Consider the following 24,082-nt stretch of genomic DNA (forward strand, 5'->3'; position numbering starts at 1 on the left):
ACACAAATGGTAAGTGCGCAAGTATAGAAAAATGTACTAGTTCCTCGAACTGAAAATGCAATAAACAAATACAAAAGGAAACAAAAGTAGAATAAAAACAGAAAGTGTATAGTGATCACCAGTAGTCTAACCCGATACGAAACTAATAGTTATAGCGTTTTATCTGAAATATTTTTTCTCCATTGCTGGCTTTATTGTGTGCAATTCACCTTTTTGGCCTATGTGCGAACCCAATTTCGATGCTCATCGCTCGCGTTTTTTTCCAGTGTAAACTACTAGTTGATCATTGACTTTAGGGGAATCTTCCACAACATGAACCATTCCATAACTATCAATGTTGCGGAAGCAAATCAGCGCTATAAAGCATTTGCTGAAAAATTCCCACAAAAGAAAGTGCCTTCAGCTTTCCAGTTCGAGACCAAAAAATCCATTTCTGAGAACTTGAACAATTTGGCTCTTTTTGCATTACACCATGATGCCACTATACCTGTCCTTTATGCATACAAGCCTATATTCCTTGACTTGGTAGCCCGCTGGATCGAGAACCCAGATACGTTTGAATCGGGCTATGTTCAGCTTCATGGACAGAAACATTCCCCACAATTTCCAGGCTCCACCATTTTATTGGCTTTATCTCGAATGACTGAATTGTTTCCCGAAAGCGACAGCTTGGTTGAAAAATATGTGGATCAGCTTGCATTGTTTGACCAAATCGACAGAGCATTATCGAAGAACGTTGCGCCAACTGAATTGCATCTCGCACTTTTGGCCATCTTCAGAATTTACAGTGGGAAACCTCACAAATTTAAAGCCTACATTCGCCCACAGACTCTTCATCACATATTGACACTTTCTGAAGATTATTCAATTGCCAAGTTTTTATGCGTCTCCATCTTGAGTAGTTATTTGGAAGCTTCTGAACAAGCTAAAACTGAAATGATGAATACATACATCAAGGAAGGACCGCTCTTGGGTACTTATGACGCAAATTATACCATTGATTATCGCTTCATATCTTTAGTTGAGGCTAAAAGACTATCCAATTTCACATCTTTACCTACTTCTGTGTCTTGCAAGGAATCACTCGCTTACAAAATCAACCTGACTGATCTTTCTCCCCATATTGTCTCTGTTTGTGGTGTGCTTATTACTCGAAGGAGCGATAGCTTGGTTCAAGATAATTCAGACTGCGTTGAGACTGAAAACTCAGTTCATGTTTTGCGAACATTGGCGAAAATGATTCAGAACCACAAACCAGTTATGTTGTATGGTAAAGCGGGCTCCGGTAAAACGTTCCTCATTAGCCAATTGGCCAAGAATTTGGGCTATCATGATTCCATAGTGAAGATTCACTTGGGTGAACAAACCGATGCTAAATTGCTTTTGGGTACTTACACATCTGGCGACAAACCGGGTTCTTTTCTTTGGAGATCTGGTGTCTTAACAACTGCAGTTAAGGAAGGAAAGTGGGTGTTAGTCGAGGATATAGATAAAGCACCTACAGAAGTCTTATCGATTCTCCTTACTTTGCTAGAAAAAAGGGAGTTGAGTATTCCATCCAGAGGAGAGGTCATCAAGGCCCACAGCGGTTTCCAATTGATTTCCACGGTGAGGACGCAGGACGAATCTAGGGTTCCTGATATGATTGGATCTAGGCTTTGGGAACTTGTTGAAGTTAAGGTTCCCTCAGAAATGGAACTTAGAAGCATCCTCGCCACAAAATTCCCTCTTTTAAAGAACCTAATTGTCAAATTCATTACTGTTTACAACAAAGTACTTCACATTTATTCTATGCCCTCGTTCATTTCTTTGAACAAAGGTTCTCATCCCAGAGTGATCTCAACAAGAGATTTAATGAAATTCTGCTCCAGATGCAGCTGCATGTTACAAAACAGGGGCGTGACTTCCTCTGAACAACTCTTAGAATCTTCCATTTATGAGAATATTTTTGCAGAAGCAGTTGAGTGTTTCGGCAGTGCCATAACCGAACATAATGCGCTTATTCCTTTAGTGAACGCTATTGGAGAGATTTTGGAAGTGCCATCATCTCGAATCAACCTATTCCTTGATACTTATGTTCCAAATTTGCACATTGATGACGAGAAGATTGAAATAGGAAGAGCTGTTCTCAAAAAATCCGTCGCTGACAAGGCACATTACGTGAAGAAGAAGACCGGAACTAATACCGATTTTGCTAGAACCAAGCATTCCAAACGCTTAATGGAACAAATTGGTGTTGCTGTGGAGATGGTGGATTCCGTCCTTCTCGTGGGTGAAACTGGTACAGGTAAAACTACCGTTGTGCAAGAAATTGCGAAGATGATGAACAAGAAGTTGACCGTCATAAATGTTTCCCAGCAGACAGAATCAGGAGATTTGTTGGGTGGATACAAGCCTGTCAACACCAAAACAGTAGCGATTCCTCTTCAAGAAGTGTTAGAAAGTCTTTTTTTGGCTACATTCTCTCAAAAGAAGAATGCGAAATTCTCTGCTCTCTTGACAAAATGTTTCAACAAGAACCAGTGGAAAAATGTAATAAAACTTTGGAATGAAGCCATCAAAATGGCGAGAGAATTTTTGTCTAAAGTGGAGGATTCAGATGAAGACACAAAAGAAGAAGGTGGCCCGAAGAAAAAGAGAAAACTCAGGTCGAGCGAGAAGTCTGTCCTACTTCAAAAGTGGCTCGAGTTCAAGGAAAGCATTGAAAGCTTCGAGACACAAGCTGCAAATCTTGAGAGCTCATTCGTTTTCAGTTTCGTTGAAGGCTCCCTTGTTAAGGCTGTTAGAAACGGTGAGTGGTTGCTTCTTGATGAAATCAATTTAGCATCTCCCGATACTCTTGAAAGTATAGCTGATTTGCTTTCCGAAAACTTGGATCAAAGGTCTGTCCTTCTCAGTGAGAGAGGTGACACTGAAGCCGTCAAAGCACACCCTGAGTTCAGAATTTTTGGCTGTATGAATCCTTCCACAGACGTTGGAAAGAAGGATTTGCCATTGAGTATTCGCTCCAGATTTACAGAGATTTATGTTCATTCTCCAGACAGAGACAGAGAAGATTTACTTTCAATCATCGACAAATACATTGCTAGATACTCTGTGGGAGACGAATGGGCTGGGAATGATATTGCAGAGTTGTACATGGAAGCCAAGAATTTGGCGGAAGCTAACAAGATTGTGGATGGTGCCAATCAAAAGCCCCATTTCAGTATTCGTACTTTAACCAGAACTTTGATTTACGTGCGTGATATCGTTGGGATCTACGGCTTGAGAAGAGCTCTTTACGAGGGATTTTGCATGGCCTTTTTGACTTTGCTTGATATTGATTCTGAGAAACTATTGAAGCCAATAATTGAGAAATACACCATCGGCAAGCTTAAGAATGCGAAGCAAATCGTCTCTAGATGTCCGCCTGCGCCGTCCTCAAACCCTGACGAGTATGTTCAATTCAAACATTATTGGATGAAAAGAGGACCAGGAGAAATAGGATCACCAAATTATATCATTACACCATTTGTTGAAAAAAACTTGCTCAACTTGGTCAGAGCAACAGCAAGCAGAAAATTCCCTGTTTTGGTCCAGGGTCCTACATCAGCTGGTAAGACTTCCATGATCAGCTATTTGGCAAGTATTACAGGTCACAAGTTTGTTCGTATCAATAACCACGAACATACTGATTTGCAAGAGTACTTGGGAACTTATGTCTCTGATTCAAGCGGTAAATTAGTGTTCAGAGAGGGTGTCTTGGTTGAAGCTTTGAGAAAAGGTCATTGGATTGTCTTGGATGAATTGAATCTTGCTCCTACTGATGTCTTAGAAGCCTTAAACCGTTTGCTCGATGACAATAGAGAGTTGTTCATTCCAGAGACACAAGAGGTGATTCATCCCCATCCAGACTTTATGTTGTTTGCCACCCAGAATCCACCAGGATTGTACGGTGGTAGAAAGGTACTTTCCAGGGCTTTCAGAAATAGATTCTTGGAATTACACTTCGATGATATTCCTCAGGATGAGTTGGAGATTATTTTGAAAGAGCGATGCCAAATTGCTCCCTCTTACAGTAAGAAAATTGTCGAAGTTTACAAGCAATTGTCTATTCGCCGTCAGTCATCCCGTCTTTTTGAACAGAAAAACTCATTCGCTACTTTGAGAGATTTGTTTAGATGGGCCTTACGTGAGGCTGTCGGATACGAAGAACTTGCTGCCAACGGATATATGCTATTGGCGGAAAGAGTCAGAAATGATGAAGAGAAACAAGTCGTGAAAGAAGCAATTGAAAAAGTGATGAGAGTAAAACTCGACATGGACTCATATTACGAAAAATTGGAAAACAAAGATCTTATGCTGCTCGAGCTGTCCATTGTTTGGACTAAAGCAATGAGAAGATTAGCGGTATTGGTTGAAACTTCTATCAAAAACAAAGAACCTCTTTTATTAGTTGGTGAAACAGGCTGCGGTAAGACTACTGTCTGCCAAGTTTTGGCTCAATTGATGGGAAGAAAATTAATTACTGTCAACGCTCATCAGAATACTGAAACAGGTGATATTTTGGGTGCACAGAGACCACTTCGTAACCGATTTGAGGTTAGAGCTGAGCTTCTTAAGAGTTTAGTTGCCTTCTTTACTTCTGCCAACATTGAAATTGCAATTGAGAACGCAAACACTGAAGATTTGGTGAAAAAGTACAAACAGGTCAAGACGAAAGTTCTTGAGGATGAGAGTAACGACATTGGCAAAGAAGATGTGGCGCTTATTGACGAAAAGATTAAGAATTCTTCCGCATTATTCGAATGGATGGATGGCCCCTTAATTCAGGCTATGAAACTGGGCGATTTCTTTTTGCTCGATGAAATCTCTTTAGCTGACGATTCTGTATTGGAGAGATTAAACTCCGTTTTGGAACCAGAAAGAAGCTTGTTGTTGGCAGAAAAAGGAACCGAAGATGCTTTCCTTACTGCGAAAGACACCTTCCAGTTTCTTGCCACGATGAATCCAGGTGGTGATTACGGTAAGAAAGAGTTATCCCCTGCATTAAGAAACAGATTTACTGAAATTTGGGTTCCTTCAATGGACGATTTCAATGACGTGAAGCTTATTGTTTCTTCTAGATTGTCACCACAATTTTCTAGTCTCTGTGAACCTTTGGTGTCTTTCTCTTACTGGTTTGGAAAGCGCCTCGGAAACGGGAATGCAAACAGTGGAGTTATTTCGCTTCGTGATATATTGGCATGGGTCGAGTTTATCAACTCGTGTGACAATGCTATTGTTCCTGAAGCTGCACTTATTCACGGTGCTTCTATGGTTTTCATCGATGCTTTAGGGACAAATAATACAGCATATCTCGCAGAGAATGAAGAAAAGCTCGCTCAATACAAGAAAGAATGTGTGAACGAGTTGAGTGGCATCATTGGTTCAAACTTGGACAAATATTTAGAGTCTAAACTGTGTCAAGTTGAACTTAATATCCAAGCATTAAAAGCAGGCTTATTCTCAATTCCACGTTTGCCAAATGAAAAGTGGGACGATCCATTCAACTTGCACGCTCCAACAACTTCGGCAAATGCTATGAGAGTAATTAGAGCTATGCAAGTCCACAAACCAATCTTGTTGGAAGGAAGTCCAGGTGTTGGTAAAACAAGTTTGATTTCTGCAATTGCGAAGGCGACAGGTAATCCATTGATTCGTATCAACTTGTCTGAACAGACAGACTTAATTGATTTATTTGGATCGGATGCTCCTGTTGAAGGTGGCCAAACTGGTGAATTTGTTTGGAGAGATGCGCCATTTCTTCGTGCGATGAAGAACGGTGAATGGGTTTTGCTTGATGAGATGAACTTAGCCTCTCAGTCTGTTTTGGAGGGTTTAAATGCTTGTTTGGATCATAGAGGAGAAGCTTATATCCCTGAATTAGACAGGTCCTTTCCTCGTCACCCCGATTTCAAAGTCTTCGCGGCCCAAAACCCACAATATCAGGGAGGAGGGAGAAAAGGTTTACCCAAATCTTTTGTTAACCGTTTCACGGTGGTATACGTGGATACATTGAAGTCAGAAGACTTGGTATTGATTTCTCACCAAATATTCCCCAACATTCCGTCTGAGGATTGTTCAAAGATGATTGCTTTCATGTCTAAATTGGAGGAAGAAGTTGTAATCAAAAAGACTTGGGGCACGTCGGGTGGTCCATGGGAATTCAATTTGCGTGACACTTTAAGATGGCTAAGCTTGTACAACTCTAAGCATAACTTCATTAAGGAAGGCTTAACTCTCGGTGATTTCTTAAATATGATTGTTTGCCAGAGATTTAGAGCACCCGAGGATCGAGCTCACGTTATCGAGATCTTCAATTCTATTTTCGGTAAACAAGAGTCAAAAGATCCTTTTTACGCCTTGGGTCCCGACTATGTTCAAGCAGGTGGAGCTCTTATCAAAAGAAGAGATACCATTCAAAACTCTAATTCTGTTGACCGAATCAATTTTATTCCTTTGCAATCTAATTTCCAAGTGATTGAGTCTGCTATAAGAAGTGTTAACGAAAATATTCCTTTGATATTAACAGGTCCTACAAAGTCTGGAAAAACCGAGCTTGTGAGATTCCTAGCCAATGTGGTGGGAGTAAAATTATGCGAGTTTGCTATGAACAGTGATGTTGACAGCATGGACATCTTGGGTGGTTATGAACAGGTTGATCTTACTCGAGCCATCACAGAAATCACATCTTCGGTGTATGAGATTTTAGACGAGTTGGTGGTTTTGAACTTGCAGGTTAGTACAGCTGAACCATTGTTGCTTTCGAGATCGTTAAGTTTGTTGCAGTTTTTGGAAACCACAGCTGTTGCTGCTGAAAACTTCGATACTTTTGTCAGCCATTTCAAAGGTTTCCTTTCTCTATACTCGAATGATAAGTTGACTAAAATTCTTGAAGAAGCATTAGATTTGGCTAAACGTCTCAAAGAGACCGCAACAGTTAAATTCAAATGGTTTGATGGATTGTTAGTCCAATCTGTGATGAGAGGAGACTGGCTTGTCCTAGACAATGCCAACTTGTGCAATGCTTCTGTGCTTGACAGACTTAACTCTTTGTTGGAAACGAATGGTTCGTTGATCATCAACGAATGCAGTGCTCCTGACGGATCACCTAGAGTATTAAAGCCACATCCGAATTTTAGACTCTTTTTGACAGTGGATCCAAAGTATGGGGAATTGTCGCGTGCAATGAGAAACAGATGTATTGAAGTTTACATGGAAAGCTTGGACCAAAGAAGTACTTCTTTCGATAAGAAATGCTTGGGGATTGAAACTGAAAAGTATGAAGAAGAAAAATCGAAGACAGACATTGCAGAGCAGTTAGAACATTTACAAGTTAGCGAAGAATCCTCGGCTGTACTCCCTTTGACAGCCTTTGTCTCGTGCACCGACTCTTCCATGAGAAGCCTTGTGTTGCTTCATGATGTTATTATTGAAGCAAACGAAGACATCATTGTTAGTGCTTTGAGTGGCGTGTTGACTTTATCTCAAGTTAGGACTTTCGACGCTTGGATGTCAGTCGCGCTTGAAATAGACGAGTTTTCTAGTACTGAGAAAGATTTGCTTCAGCAACTTTTGGATCTTGTATCCCACTTGAGTGAAAGCGGATTCGTCTCGCAAATGGAGAAGTTATACTCAACAACTGACGAATCAAAAATTACACCATCATCTTTTGCGAGAAACCAAAGTTTGCATCCTTTGATCAACAACTACATTACGGGTTACATATCTCGGAATGCTTCACATATCGAATCTGGAGAACCAACCATGGCTCTTCAGGTTGCATCAGGATTAGTCATGTCTAAGATTTATCTTGCAAAGTTGAACACAAAGGCTATGCAAGGAAAGGTTAGTGACCTTTCCTTTTTGGAGATGTCTGCTGCTCACAACCTTGGAAGAAATATCAAGAAGGTTCCAAAAATTGACATTTATGGGTACGTGAAAAGTTTGAGTATTTTCATTTCTCAAGTTTTCAATGCAAGCTTGAATGACTTTTGCAACATTGAAAGCCCTCTTTACTCTTGGCTTTTAGACCTCCAAATCATCTGGAAAGCATTGGTTGAAGCCTCAAAACAGCAAAACATCTCTAAGTTGAGGGTTTACCACTCCATGGTGACACATTGGGTTGAGAGTCACCAGGAAGAGAGTTTGATCCTGAAGTTTGCACACGATATCTCTGCCTTGAATATTGGGTTGCAATTGACTTCGGGCTTTTCAATGACCAAAATCTGGGAGAGATTTAGACAAGTGTATCCAAGCTCAGAATCTGCATGGGAGAATTATGCGAGCTTGTTAGCGTTGCTTAATGACTTCGATTTACTTTCGACCAAATTATACCCAGAAACCAACTCAGAGATTTCAACGCTTCGCATCATGATTATTGATATTTATGAATCGATTATCAACAATGATTCCAACAGAGAAGTATTGAGCGATTTGTTCGAGAATCTTAACTCAGCTATCAAGAGGCTTGCTGAACTTGCTCAAACATTTAACATTACGCGCTGTAACCAATTCGGAGACGAGTTTACATTGTTGTCTAACTTTGTGGAAGTTAGTGGTTACTTTAGTGAGTCTACTTTCGACAAGCAATTGTTTTTGGCAAATTATTCGGGTAAATCTACTCTTGCACTCATTCATGGTTCGAAGAAGGATATCTTTGCACCTTACCCAAGAATTTTCGACAGTCTTTGGACATCGAAACATGGAGAAGGATTATCTTCTTTAGTTAGTGGCCTTTTCACAAACGACTTGATCACTAAAGCTTTAGACAAGAGTGTGAAATTTGAGACCTTTCCAGGAAGACATCTCGATCAAAACTTGAATGATTTGAAAACTCTTAGTTCTGAATTAGTTGAGAATTCGCTCTCTCTTCTTGAAGACCAGAAACAGAAGTTCGAAAAGATTTTGATACGTTGGACGTTGGAGGTCGTGCTGGCGCATGGTGTGTCAGGAATTGAAAACTTTTCCCTCTCTGAGGAGAACATCGCACGTCTATCAGAACTAATTAGCAACCAAACTGAAAGTGAAGTGAATGCAGTGTTCCAAGACTACATTATGCCTGCATTATTTATCATCGCTAATTCGCCTGATTCAACACAACTTGGAAAAGCATGGGTTCTCTTTTCCGCTGGCTTGATCCAGCTTTTCGTTCCGAACTCACCTTTAGATCCTGCAATTGAAGAATACGTTGCGTATGATCTTCTCGAGATGCAAAAGAAGATGTCAAACGATTTAATTCAATCCTGGAAATCAGTGCGGACAACAATCAGTGGAGATCAAACAATTGCTCCTGAAAGATATATTCCTAACCTCAGTCAGGAGAGTATGGAGAAACCTCGTGTTTTTAGAAAAGATGAAAGTTTGGATGGTTTGTTCGAAGAGTGGAACGCTTTCATGAAATCTTCTATTGACGTTGAGCCAGTGAAGCAATTGTTGCAAGCCGCAGAGAAGAGTGTAGAAGAAAGGAACAGCCAGATTGTGGGAATTTTCCAAAATAACTCTTCCAACTTTATGTTGCGTCTAGGCTCAAAATTCTTTCTTTACGCGGATTTGAATGACATTTTGAATGGTTACATATGTGGTCTTCGGTTTGGGGTGGAGTTGATGTCCATTGAATCAAGAAGCAAAAATGCATCTTTCGATGTTTCATCCACCTGGCCCTTGAATATAGTTGATCTTTTACGCCCAGACTCCGTGGAGTCTACGTTCAATATTGTTCAACAAATTAGCAAAACTTTTGATGCTGGTTCCACTTTGAGCGAAAAATTGATGCTTTACTTTGTCAATTTGTGTTTCTCACAAAAACGCTCGGTTGAGGATGCTTCGTTGGATCCTGTGCTCAATAAGGCTTTCCAGTCCATCTACTATAGATGGTATTACCGCAGAATGAAGGAGGAGGAGAAAGCTGCTCAAGAAGGTTCTCTTTACAAACATACAGATACCGATGATGCAGAGAAGGATTTCAAAGAGCTTTTCCCTGATTATGATGAAGTCATGGGCCTTGAAACAGACAAAATCAAAGTATCTGAAGATTTTGAGGACGTTTACGTTCAAATCGTCTCTCTGTACATGAAGCACTTTTTGGAAGGTGAATCATTCACACTTAAAGACACAGTCATTGATGGCGCCAAGATATGCTCCTCGATGCAAAGTTTTGATTTTGCATATGATACGATTAACCCATCTTATGTTTCCGCTTTGCTCTTGAACATGGACAGGGCACACAGCAAGTTTTCCGAAAGGGGAGTTACAGAAATCAACTTTTACTACGACGAAAACCCGGCAGAGTACAGCATACCTATGTCGATCATGCTTTCAATTAATAATGCAGTCGCTGGATTGCTTGCTCAATGGCCTGAGCACTCGACTTTACAAAATATTTCAAGAACAACTAACGAATTTTTGAATTGTCCTTCGAACCTGCCTTTAGCACAATTGCTTCATAAAGTTGAGGTTGTCTTCAATTACTTGAATGAGTGGCAGAAGTTTGCGTCCAGTCAAGTTACTTTGAAATACCACTATGATGAATTGATCAAGCTCATCGTCTCATGGAGAAAGTTGGAGCTCTCTTCTTGGAAGGCATTATTTCATTTCGAAGATATGAAATGCGAAAAGAATTTGGGAAAATGGTGGTTCCACTTGTTCGAAAGTATTATCATTCCATTTAGTCTGGAAAATGAATCTGAGGAAAAGCCATCAGTTGTGCAAGTTTTGAGTGCATTGAACATCTTTATTAGCGACACTACTTATGGTGAATTTGGTCTTAGATTGAAATTGGTGAAGGCTTTTGCGAATCATGTCACGTCTCTTCGCTTAGACAACGGCGGAATCTCGAATGCCCTCTGCAACTTCGTTGCCTTCTATGAGCAATTCATTCCTCGTATTGAAGAATCAATGAACGAAACGAAGAAGACTTTGGAAAAGGATGTGAATGAAGTTATTCTCCTTGCCAGTTGGAAGGATGTCAACATTGATGCTTTGAAACAGAGTTCTCGCCGCTCCCATAATAACCTCTTCAAGGTTGTGAGGAAGTACCGGACTTTGTTGAGTACTCCCGTGATGCCCCTAATCGAGTCAGGTGTTTCAGAAGTTACGAAAGCAATAATTTCCTCTAAGGAAGCAAGAGCTGTTCAATTTTTGGATAGGACAAAGGCTGAAAAGATGGTTATTTTGAAAGCGTGCTCTCAGATTCTGACCTGGAACGAAAGACCCAACAGGTTGAAGAACATTGAAACCATTGAAAATAACATGAAAATCTACATCGAAAAGATTGCACATGCTGAAGTTCCGTCTATTTACGAATATGCAAAGGAAGTGGTGGAAGAAATGAAGAAACTCCGGGAAGACACCCCAAAAGTTTTGAATGATCAAACCAAGAAAACTGTGGCAGCTTTGAAAACACAAAAACACAAACTTTTGAGCGATACATTGAAAGAATTGAGACGAATTGGTATCAAGACATCAGTGAAAGCAGATATCAAAAAGGTTCTTGCCACTGTGAATTTGATTCTTGTCAATGGTGAAACTTTTGCAAAGACACCATTGGAAGGTATCGACCCTCACTATTACAGAATCCTTGATATCTTGCCAAAGTTGCGCAGCTCTATTTCCAGCGGTCATCCGGATATTCCACAACCGGATCTCGAGAGAGGGCTTGCTGCTTCTGAAAATATGATGTTCAACTTACTTACGACCAGAAAACCACTATCGTCATTGGCAGTTTCAGTTGAAGAGCTTGGCAAAATCTGTAAAGGTTTTAAAGCTGTCGCTGAAAATGAGAAGCAAGACTTCCAAAGAGCATCTGTGGTCCCCTCCATCCAGTTCAATTTGGAGCAAATGAAGCAAATGGCCTACTACATGGTAAAGTTGTTAGATTACTCTGTTGAAGTCGCAACTAGTGTCAGTTCACTTTACAAACCGGTCGAGACCGAGGTCTTTTCTTCAGCAAAGACCTTCTGTGAAAGAATGTTGGTAGAGCTACCAGAAATACATCATTTAGTCTTTACGAACTCTGAAGTGGAGTTGGTGAATGAGTTTAAAATGTTCTTGGAGAAGTTTTCGGGTGATTTGAGATTATGGAAAGCAAAAAATCCACAGTTGGCTTTCATTGCTGATGTTGTCCTAACTTGGATATCGCAATGGGAATACTGCCCATTCATAAATTCCTCTACCACTGTCGAGAAGTTAAGCTTAGTTGAAGACGTGGAAAAATGCATGATAGAAGCATCAAACTCAATTCTTGTCTCCGTTCAAAACGTTTTAGAACTTGTGAAAGATGACATCACTGATGAAACTGATGAATGGCTAGCACTATCGCAACAGAGACTCTCGAGATCTATCAAGCAGTTACATTTGAAGCAAATTATCCGCAGATTGGAAAACTCAATGGACCATATTCTCAAAATTGAGCAAAATTCCCAGTCATCGAAATTGATTTCAGCTCTCGTCGCTTTTACGATGCCAATGTTGATTCAGTATCAAGCTCTTGTAATCAAAATCTTATCACAAGCAAAAAATAGTTACGTGGAAATGGCTAAGGCTACCTTTGCTTTAACTAAATCTTTGCTTACACTTGCAAATGATGGATTCTGCTCACCAGAACCACCTAATGAACAGAAGCAAGACAACAACTTGCAGGACGGAACGGGTTTAGGTGATGGAGAAGGTGTCGAGAACAACTCAAAGGATGCGGAAGAGGATGATGATCTAGCTGAGCATGCACAGCAACCAAACGAAGAAGAAAATAAGGACGACAATGATGATGAAGACGATGCGGTTGAAATGGAAGGTGACATGGCAGGAGGTTTGGAGAATCTTTCAGACCAAGAAAAGGATGATGATGAGGATGATAACGGTGAAGAGGACGAAGAATTAGATGAAGAAGTTGATGACCTTGATGATCTTGATCCAAATGCTGTCGATGAAAAGATGTGGGATGAAGAGGCTAAAGAGGACGAAAAGGAAAAAGACTCTGACAAAATGCCACAGAATTCTGTTCAAGATGATGATAACATGGAAGCTAAGGAGGATGAGGATGAGGAGGCAAAGGAGAACGACCAGAACGACAACGATAAGGATGATGAAAAGGAGGAAAATAAGGAAACTGATGATCCAAGTGGAGAAGAAGACGTTGGGGAACAAGAAGATGAGGTCAAAAATGATGAGAATGAACAACTTGACGACCATGTTCCTGAAACAGAAACTTTGGACTTGCCAGAAGATATGAACTTAGATGATGATGAAGATGATGTCGAGAATAATGGCAGTGAGGAGGAAGAAAATGAAGAGTTTGATGATAAGATGGACGTCGATGATGATGAACAAGATCAAAAACAAGATAAAGACGACGAGAATGCAGAGCCGGAAGACCAGGAAGCAGACATTGAAAATGACGATGATGCAAACGAGTCAGCTGAAGATGATGGCGACGAAGAAGAAGACAATGAAGTTCCTGCTGAAGGTGACGCTGAAACTAACGAGGATCCTGGTATGGAGTCTGAAGAAGAAGATGTTGCGCAAGCTGAAAATCAGGAAGAAGAAAATGAAGAGCAGAAGGATGAAGATGCAGCAGACCAAGGCGACGAAGCTGCTGAGGGAGTCGATGGAGCTGAAAACAACCAAGAGGAGGATGTTGACGCGGATGCAGCAACAAAAACAGAAGCAGGTGAAAAAGGAGACGGTGCTGATAACCAAGTAATGGAAGAACAGGATGACATGGGCGCTTCTGGCGGAGCATCTTCCGATTTGAAACAGGAGGAAGACAAAAAAGAAGAGGGTTCCAATGATGACGGCGCTCGTGATGAAATGAAGGAATCATTGAAGCAGTTGGGTGATTCTTTGAAGGAATTCCACCGCCGCAGACAAGAAATCAAGGAAGCGTCGAACGAAATGGAAGAAGAAACTGAGAATAAAGCTGACGTCAGACCAGATGAGTTCCAACATGTCGATGGGGACAACTCTAAGCATGACACCCAGGCTTTAGGTGCCGCAGATCAAAAAGACCAAGTCCAAAGCATCGATGAAGACATGGCTATCGATGATGAAGAGGAAGAAGAGCCAAAACAGGAAGAGGAGAATGTTAAAATAGAGGAAGAGGATAACATGGAAATTGACGAAGACGCACTAGAAGCCGAGAAGGCGGAAAATGAAGCTGAAGACTTCGACGCAAAGACAAATGGAGCAGTTGTTGGTGAGAGAAGAGCTTTGAAGGAAGAACAGGATGAAACCCTTCTTGCAAACGCAGAGTTTGAAGATACAGAAGCTGAGAAGGAATTACAGCTGTACAAGGAAGAGGAATATGTGTTAGGCAGAGAAGATATTCCTGCTATGACTATGAACGAGGCAAGAGCCTTATGGAAACATAGTGAGATCGCCACTCAAGAGCTTGCTGCCGGGTTATGTGAGCAGTTGAGATTAATTCTTGAGCCAACATTGGCCACGAAATTGAGAGGTGACTACAAGACTGGTAAAAGACTCAACATGAAGAGAATTATTCCATATATTGCATCTGACTTCCGGAAGGATAAGATCTGGCTCAGAAGAACCAAACCATCTAAACGTCAATACCAAATAATGATTGCCGTGGATGATTCCAAGTCTATGAGTGAAAGCAAATCGACTGAATTGGCGTTTCACAGCATTGCCCTTGTTTCTAAAGCTCTCACACAACTAGAGAGCGGTGGTTTGTCTGTTGTAAGATTCGGCGAAGATGTTAAGTTGGTTCATCCATTTGATAAACCCTTCAGCCAAGAAACGGGTGCAAATGTCTTCCAGTGGTTTGACTTTAAACAAGAGCGGACAGACATCAAACTGTTATGTACCAAGTCATTGAAAATCTTTGAAAATGCCCGTCTGAGTACCAGTGCTGACTTGTGGCAATTGCAAATCATCATTTCAGATGGTGTTTGCGAGGACCATAACACAGTTCAAAGGTTAGTGAGAAAAGCTAGAGAAGAAAAAGTCATGCTAGTTTTTGTTGTCATTGATGGAATCACATCAAATGAATCTATCATGGAAATGTCTCAGGTAAGCTATTCACCAGATCCTGTGACTGGAGCAATGACATTGAAGGTTGAAAACTACTTGGACACTTTTCCGTTTGAATTTTATGTTGTGGTGAGAAACATCAACGAACTTCCAGAAATGCTTTCATTGATTTTGAGACAATATTTCTCCGAAGTGGCTAATATGTGAAGTATTGAATAATAATGAAACAATATTATCAAGAATAAAAAGACCCCTTTCCGTAGAAAAGCAATTTGAAATCGGCCGGTTAAACTCCATTACTTCACTATTTTTACTTCCCCTTATGCATGGTACAATAATATTGATAAAATGTTTATTAAGTTCCCATCAGTGTGCTAAATCTTGCACTTGTGCCTTATACTCTTCCCTATCCAATTTAGTAAACCCGAATGCACCTTTGCTTCGGGATCTATGTTTTGTTCAATTCTGTTTAATCTTGCGCTTTTCCAAATTAGGAACCACTTTAGCGATAGCCAAGGACATATCATCGAGCTTACCTCCTATGCTGCATCCGTCTGGATTAATTTTGTTCACCTTTTCGTTGTAAGGTGTGTAAGCATGATCATCAAATGCCACTTGCTTGGCCTTGGCCAAAATTCTGTTAGCTACTTTCCTCATGTTGTCTTTCTTCATGTTCTTGTTGAGCATTTCAAGAATTTCCCATTCGTAAAGATTATCAGAGATGCCATCGGAACACATGACAATAAGGTCACCTTCTTGTAACTCCATGTCGTCCACCCAGCACATTTGCGATGGCAAAACATTAAGGGTTTGAGTTCCAATTTGCTTTGGGCACAAATCGGAAACCATCTGCTCTTCATTAGTTTTTACAATCTCTCCATCCCTTATGATGTAAATCTTGGAATCACCAATGCTAATCATTTTTAGCATGTCTCCACTGAGCATTCCCAAGACAAGCGTAGATGACCCTTTCAAACCTTGAAGGTCCATAAGATGCGATGTATGCAAGTAAGTGTCGTCCAATATCTGTTCAATGTCCCTGTTATTCAAATGGTGGGGCACGTGTGATATCTTGTACTCAGTCATGAGCCGGCTGAGTGTTTCCAACATTGATCTAGCCCAGATGCCCGACGAACTTTGCTCTCCCTTAGATTCCCAGCCAGAAACACCGTCAGCAATAGCCATAGTTGTGGAGCATACTAACATGGCGTCGTCTCCTGCTTTAATAGAAAGCGTATCAACAGGAGATTGATGAGGTCTTCTCCTAGGAAGAAGACTATTGAGCAGAGTTGGATCGGTTAAGTCACTGAGAGAGTTGATTGTTGGATCGGTATCGAGACTATGGTGAGCGTATGAGGCGTACGAAAAATCAAGTTTGTACTTATCATTGGAAATGGTCTTCATTTGCTCCTCTGTGATCAAAGGATACCGAATGTAAGGATTCGAGGCGTTTTCTCGAATATCTCTATCTTCAATCTTCTTCTTCCGTTCTGCCCCAGAGCCCCACATGGATCTGACATTTCCGAAAAAACTTGTCGAGGAATGTTCATCCGTGCTGGATCTTCTGACTAATGATGTCACAAAGTACCTCTGACCCAGGGCAAGAGATTTAGCAGAGGAAGAAAGGACTTTGCGAGATAAGATGCGAGAGACACACTTTTGAGCTATATGCGAATGGCTTAGACTCATCTTAATAGCTTTGGTGGCGGAAGAAACAAAGATGTATCAATTTTGGTGAGAAACTCCGAAGACGTGAGTGTATATAGTAGCGATGACTTCCTTCCCTCGCACTTAAGCACATAGCCTTTGTGTCTATCTGCATTCTCTTCCGCAACACACATACGAGCAAAAATATATCTTAACAGTGTTATTGAGCATGTCTATAACAGAAAATTTTATACATTGTCATCCACAACAGCCTCATACACATTTTTGTATGGAGGAGTAAACCCGGTGTGCACTTTAAATTGCAAAACTCCCTGATTAACCAACATCTCCACTCCTGGAACCACAGCCCAACCAAACTTTTCCTCGGCGATCTTCATAATGGGCGTAACACGAGGCTTGTAGGCCGCATCAAGCAATGTAGGAACAAAGCTGCGCTTCTCTTGGTTTTTGCCATGGTACAAAATCCGCTCCACCTTGTTCAAAAGTTCAGAATCAAGAGGCTTATCAGCAGGGACACACGACACAACTAAGGAAACTGGATCGGCAGCTTCCACTTGGTCCACGGTCTCTAAAACTTCAATATTGAAGTCCAGAGGTAAAGAAGATTTGATCTCGTGTAACTTGGACGTCGTTCTGTTGACCATGTAAATCTTCTTGCATCCCATCTGGTGCAAGGCAAAAGCCGCAGCTCTGGATGTGCCTCCACCACCAACAACCATACCATTCACGGAAGAATTACCAAAAGAAGGTACACCGTGCCTTACAAAAGATTGCGTGATACCGTACCAATCTGTGTTGTCACCATAAAACTTTCCTGGCTGTCCATCCAAAGGCGTGACGGTATTAACAGCACCAATGATTTTAGCAGATTCAGACAATTCACTCACGTACTTCATGATGTCCAACTTCAACGGGATGGTGACGGCCAAACCTCCAAAGCCTGGCTTTGTCATCACCTCCTCATATACTTTTTGCGCATAATCAGTCTCAAACTTTGAGAATCTATGCGGCAAGTTCAACTTCTCATATCCTGCGGTGTGCAACTGGGGTGAGCGGGAATGAGAGATAGGGTTTCCAACAATGTAAAAGTTTCTTCTGCTCAATCCACCTATTTCAGAAAAACATCTATTAATTTCTCCCACAGTAAGCTGTCCATTCCCAGAAACATTTGAGAGCAACTCACTAGTGACGGGAGTGAGTGTTCTGTTTAACACCCGCGACAACTTTCCATGCTCACCAGCATTGAATGCAATCAACGGAGTGATAGTGTGGTTTGCACGGAATTGTTCAAGGTCAATATTGTCTTGGAATGCATGGGCAAATCCGACCAATTGGATAACGTCTGCATTCAAACTAATCCCTTGGTTGTACTTGTTATCCCATTCAGCCCTGGTCCATGGCAAGCCAGCGAGATCAATGTGTGTAGCGATGATTTTAGTAAACGCTTTCTTCTCGATGATACTCTTCACAAATTTCTCCGAGTTCGATAATTGAACATCCAAGTAATCCACTCCAAGTTTGATACCCAAGTAACTCAACTGTTCGAGAGCTTGTACGTCTTCATCGGGGAAGTTTCCACCTTGCCCCTTTGTACGGATGGTGTAAATTATAGGCAAGTTGACAAACTTTCTCAAAACAGCCGTTTGATCAGCAACAAAGGATGGACTGTAATCTTTCAAAAGATCAACGCGCAACTCAATAGCCTCACATCCGGCGACAATGTCTTCTAGGTTTTCAGCAATGTCATTCAAGTCAGAGCATGCTAAACTGAGAACAAATGATCGGCCCTTTGGAACTGGGCTGAGTCCAGCACCAGTAATGGTTTTCAAGTAGCTGACGAAAGAGTGTCTCAATTTTTTGAACTCTTCTTCAGTGCCACAGTGCGACGAGTAAAAATGGTAGTTGGAGCATTCGTGATACCATTTCTCTCTACGAGCCCAAACGTCTTTGATTTCGCTGACGTAGGCAGGTCTTGTTGTATCAGAACTCAAAAACACAATGGTTTCATCCAAGTCTCTGTGCAAGTGGAGCACGATACCACCAGTCTTGGTGTAAGATTTCAAAATATCCCTCGATTCCTCACTTTCAACAATACCCCCACCTGTTGAAATAACATGACGGCTAGAACACTTGGTAAGATATTCCTTCATTATTCCAGCTTCAAGTTCCCGGAATCGTCCCCAACCGTTAGCTTTGATGTACTCACGGATGTCGCCATGGGTTTGCTCAAAAACAGTGTCTAAGTCTATGAGCTCAAAACCCATGAAGTCTGCGATCCACCTGCTCAAAGTAGACTTTCCAGCAGCTCTCATACCGATGACGACAATCGATTTATCCCCGTTGACTTCTTTGTTGACCAACAAAGCAGGGTCATTCAAGTCTTTGGGTTCTTCGTATCCCTCAAGTTCCACACCAAACTTGGTGTGCAAAACGTCCCACCAACCAGGCCAAGTCTTTCCAGTGCACGATCTTTCAGTAATCAACACAGGCTCAGGACACATTCCGGCCAACAAAGAGAAGGACATGGCGACACGGTGGTCATCGTAAGTGCAAACACCTCTGTTTTCCAAGCTAGGAACCTTTAAGTTTTTGTAATCGATACCGTAGATTTCGATTCCATCGGGGAGTTCCTCAGCTCTTACGCCAAACTTAGCCAATTCATCTACCATTGCCAAAATACGGTTACATTCCTTAACTCTTTGGTTGGCAATACCAGTGATCTGGGTGGGCACTGAGCTATTAGCAATTGCTGCAACAACGGAAGCAGTCAAGAATGCGTCAGTCATAGGCTCCATATCAACATGGGTTAATGGCTTCAAGCTGCCCTTAGAGGGACCTCTTACCGTGGTGGACGTGGACGTTTGTTCAACAGTACAACCCATTGGTTTCAACACATCCACAGCAAATCTCGCATCTCCTTGCAAAGAAGAAGATCCAATATTCGGAACGGTGCACGAGGTACCAGTCATTGCGGCAAATGCCAATGGATATGTGGCAGAAGAAGCATCAGATTCCACCTCATACACACCAGGATTACTGTAGACACCCTTAGGGATATGGTAAGTGTGTTCTTCATGTGGGTCTCTGGTGACAGATATGCCAAAGTCCTTCATCATGGCAATAGTCATATCAATGTACAATTGCGAAATTGGCTTCCCGCCCACCAAAGCCAATGTGACTTCTTTTTCGGCGTATGGGGCACACATCAAAATGGACGACACGTACTGCGAGGAAATCGTGGCGGCCAACTCAACACGGCCACCTTTCAAGCCCTTTCCAGCCTTGATTTTCAAAGGCAAAGAACCTTCGTTGTTCAAGTATTCGATTTCAGATCCATTTGCTCTCAAGGCATTGACCAAAGGACCGACGGGTCTCTCTTGCATCCTGGCATTTCCGGTCAACACGGTGTAATCGTTAGACTGTTCGTTCACATTGACCAAAGAGGCCACGGTGGTCAAAAACCTTGACGCTGTTCCGGCATTACCCAAGTAAAGTTGTTCGTCACAAGTAATGAAGTTTCCGCCATTACCCTTGACAACTATAGTATCGCCATTATCTTCGGTGGAAATCTCCGCACCTTTCAAAGCAGCGACAGCAGCAAGCATATGTTTTGTGTCGTCGGAGTGTAACAAGTTCTTGATACGTACAGTTCCCTTTCCTAAAGCAGCCAAAATCAACGCTCTATTGGAGATGGACTTAGATCCAGGTGGAATCACAACATTTTCCTTGGGAGTGGTCTCCTCCTGGAAAGGATGCACCAAAGTTTCGTCTGTTAAGACAAAACTCAAGTCTTGTTTTGAGACCTCGTGCGCTTTCAATTGGTAACATTTACCTATAGCTTCCAAAATCACGGTTCTGATTTTCGAACCGTCGTTCTTTTTATCAATGGCCATTTTCTCCAACAACGTGTTGATCTGGATAAAATGACGTTTATGACCAATCCGCTGCACGAAAATCTTGTCTCCGACAGATGTGGGCAAGTTGTAGGCAGCAATACAGTTAACCAAACGAGCCACGGCAACGGGGCTTAAAACCCCCCAGTATCTTGCCAACTCGGCTTCTTTTACCATTCCGACTGCAACACACTCACCGTGCAAAGCTTGTGGGGTCACGATGGCTTCAATTGCATGGCCTATTGTGTGACCGAAGTTAAGCAAGTTTCTCAAGCTGGACTCCTTTTCGTCTGCAGAAACAACGTCCGCCTTGACGCGAATGGACTCCAAAACTGTCTTGACCAAATCATCTTTAATAGTGGCAAGGTCGATGTTGTCGCTGGTAACCACAGCGATGAATGTCTTAGCGAAGTTTTCAAGGCGAGTAAACTCTTCCTCGTTCCAGATTGCGGCTGTTTTCACCACCTCGGCCATACCGTTGATGAATTGTCTCGTAGGTAAAGTGGTCAAAAAGGAAACATCAACAAAGACGTACTTTGGTTGGTGGAATGCTCCAACAAAGTTCTTTCCCAAAGGTGTGTCCACAGCGGTTTTTCCTCCAATAGAAGAATCAACCATCGCAAGCAATGTGGTTGGTACTTGAACCACACGAACGCCTCTCATGAACGTAGCAGCGACAAATCCAATCATGTCACCTACAACACCACCACCAACAGCAATGATCACAGTATCTCTCGTACAACCTTTTTGCAAGAGGAAATCCTCAACCTGGGCCTTTGTTTCGCGAGACTTGTTGTTTTCGCCAGGCGAAACAGCATAGTAGAACAACCGGGATTCTGGTCTGAATTCTTTCAATCCGGCTTCAAACTTGGAACTCAAAGTCTGGTATGGAGCAGTGGCTTCCATATTGGAATCGGTGATAATCACATACGTAGAGGACTTGAGGTTCGTAAGTGTCTCTTCCACAATGTGGTCCTGGATCCCGTAACCCACATGAATGGAGTCGGATCCAAGAATGGACACTTTTTCCACTTGGGACATGGGTGGAAAGGTTTTGGTTGAAATTACTTGGATTCAGAAAAACTATAACTATGACTGATTCTTTGACAACATGCAGGCGGCCGGAACCGCGATATGCGCGTAGCTTTCTTTTGAGGACATACACATATAGGATTTAACTTCTCCTTCGTTATTCTCATAGTCTTACCACTCTGTGAACATGTCGAATACAGCCAGTATCTTATTTTTGAATTTCCGACTGCAAATTTAAAAACACAAGTACATGTATAAGAATCGCACTCATTTTATTAAAGAATGAAGAATGCTATGCTAAGGTGACTAGACGCAGTAGAACTCTCGAAGAGCAATTTTCGTAATAGAAAATCAATTTTATCCGATTAGTCTGACACTCATTCACAGGGACCAACAATAATTGTGATGAAAAAGTGATTGCAAAACAAGTAGACTTGGAGTCTCTTGGAACCACTAAATTATGGAGATTCGTCTCTCAAAAATTCCCTAATGTGTAGAATACATTCGTCTTGCGTACCCTCTGGATGGTTCAACTGCCACTTCATAACCTCCAGAGTGATTTTACTCATCCAGGGCCCGGGCTTTCTTTGTAGCGCCTTAGAGATGACTTTTCCGTCCACTATTGGTTTCAATGTTTTCACGTTTTCCAAACCGTACTTGTTTATGGCCATTACCAATGTTTGGTATCTATTAAACGTGCTCTCAAGGATCTGTGGGTTTATTTCTCCATTTCTTGTCTCATGTGTTGGCACTTCTTCTGTACAATCTGGAAGGGAGCACAGACTCAAGATATCATGGAATGAGTTAGCGACAATATTCAAGTCGAAGTAGTCGCCGAAAAGGCGAATATACATTCCAAGATCAGCCCGGGATAAATTTGCAGGGCTTGCGAAGAATTGACTCAACGTATCATTGGTATACATCTTGTCCAATACCAAAGAGGTCGAGTCGTAGTCGGCTTTTCCAAATCTTAGTCCTTCCTTGATGATCAATTCAACGTAAGAAGAGTACGACGCCTTCTTTGGGTTTGTTTTCACCTGTATGCCACCAAAAGGATGTAATATAGCACACAACCAGAAAAGCTTTTGGCCATGCTTGGAAGAAAAAAGCCGTTTCATAACTTTGCTGAGTTCCAAGTCAGGATGGGAAGCCATAACTTCAATAAAGGAGTCCCAGGATTGAGTAGCTTGGTCCACTTTAAGTTTTAATGCTTCTTTTGCCTCTTCCAATCTTTCAATTGTTGCCGAATCATTGATATCATTAATAACTTCGGCGAGATCACCTACTCTGAAAACGGTGTCGGTCAAACCAAGGTGATTGAGCAATCGAAGACCATATGGAACATTGTCACTCGTGAGGATTTTGTCCATTTCCACACCCACCCTCTCTCGACTGATCTTGTGGATAAGCGCTGTTTTAATCTTCTCATCTTTCATGGATTCTAGCGTCGATGATTCGATTTGGAAGTTGAAGCGACACGCAAACCGTATCAACCGCAAAACTCGCAATGGATCATCCACAAATGTCAGTAACGGTTGAAGAGGAGTTCTTAAAATACCATTTTCTAAATCCGCGAGCCCTTTCCCTGTGAAATCCTCGATTTCGCTTTTGTTCAAGTTATAGAAAAGAGCGTTTAGTGTAGCGTCTCTTCGCAATGCATCCTCTTCTGCTGTCCCACATTCGATCACCGGCACTCGACTATCTTCGGTATACTGCTCATTTCTGAGATTGACGAAGTCAATGTCCAAACCGAATAGTTTCGTGGTGCATGTCTCCAAATGCTTCGATTTTTCAGGGTTCTTCTTGATGGTGTGTAAACTGGTAGCATTTTTGCCCAAATCCATGCCCTTTTGCTGAGAGTACTCTAGCAACTTGCTGGCAAAATCCTGCCCGCTAAGCAAATTGATAGCGATATCAAGATCATTGCTCTCTTTTCCCAACAACTTATCTCTGACCCAACCTCCTGTAATCCGCAATTCCAAACGGTCTTCTGGCTTTACTTGTTGGTTGTACTCATCACAGAATGACACCAAAAGGTTCTTAATTTTCTTTTCGGTCTCATTAAGCTCAACAGTATTTTTCACCAATCGCTTCACCATTTTCGGCTGAGAATAGTTGTTAGAAAAGACGAGACGAGAAGGTTTCGTGAACAAAGATTTTGATCTGACCTTTCCCAAGACGTTCATCAAAAGTGAGATGTGGGTTCAAGATGATGTATGGGTTTTTTCGTGCGGCTCGTGTCATCACCCTTATCGAAAAAGAGGGAAGCTTCATGACGATCAGTAATTATAGTAAATTGACCAGCCATATAGGAGTATATCTGGAATTCATAACAATGAGTAGATGGAACAATATAAAAGAGAAGATTATCTACTATATACTTGGCAAATATTACCCTCATAACAAGCCTGTGTGGCGTAATGGTTAGCGCATTTGACTTCTAATCAAAAGATTCCGGGTTCGAGTCCCGGCATGGGTTC

The 24,082-nt window shown here is 41.7% G+C and overlaps 4 protein-coding genes and 1 non-coding gene across 5 annotated transcripts; 2 read left to right on the plus strand and 3 right to left on the minus strand. All coding sequences in view use genetic code 12, as the record gives it.

The window, feature by feature from the left end:
• Positions 1-312: 312 nt before the first annotated feature.
• MDN1 (AAA family ATPase midasin) lies at positions 313-15,216 on the plus strand (the record flags this gene model as incomplete). The annotated part of the gene is made up of 1 exon (XM_002615889.2): positions 313-15,216. One exon carries the CDS (start codon positions 313-315, stop codon positions 15,214-15,216), a length of 14,904 nt encoding a protein of 4,967 aa, XP_002615935.2.
• A 252-nt stretch (positions 15,217-15,468) lies between these two features.
• PTC8 (Ptc8p) lies at positions 15,469-16,698 on the minus strand (the record flags this gene model as incomplete). Its single annotated transcript, XM_002615886.1, has 1 exon — positions 15,469-16,698. The coding sequence occupies one exon, from the start codon at positions 16,696-16,698 to the stop codon at positions 15,469-15,471; it is 1,230 nt and encodes a 409-aa protein (XP_002615932.1).
• A 206-nt stretch (positions 16,699-16,904) lies between these two features.
• On the minus strand, positions 16,905-21,611 carry ARO1 (Aro1p; the record flags this gene model as incomplete). The annotated part of the gene is made up of 1 exon (XM_002615885.2): positions 16,905-21,611. One exon carries the CDS (start codon positions 21,609-21,611, stop codon positions 16,905-16,907), a length of 4,707 nt encoding a protein of 1,568 aa, XP_002615931.2.
• Positions 21,612-22,060: 449 nt separating this feature from the next.
• Positions 22,061-23,788, minus strand: FOB63_003027 (tRNA adenylyltransferase; the record flags this gene model as incomplete). The annotated part of the gene is made up of 1 exon (XM_002615884.1): positions 22,061-23,788. The coding sequence occupies one exon, from the start codon at positions 23,786-23,788 to the stop codon at positions 22,061-22,063; it is 1,728 nt and encodes a 575-aa protein (XP_002615930.1).
• Positions 23,789-24,008: 220 nt separating this feature from the next.
• Positions 24,009-24,081, plus strand: FOB63_005585. The gene has a single exon. It is a non-coding gene; the product is annotated as a tRNA-Arg (tRNA).
• Position 24,082: the final 1 nt, after the last annotated feature.

Source organism: Clavispora lusitaniae (genome assembly GCF_014636115.1).
Source record: "Clavispora lusitaniae strain FDAARGOS_655 chromosome Unknown tig00000105_pilon, whole genome shotgun sequence".
Lineage (NCBI taxonomy): Eukaryota > Fungi > Ascomycota > Pichiomycetes > Serinales > Metschnikowiaceae > Clavispora > Clavispora lusitaniae.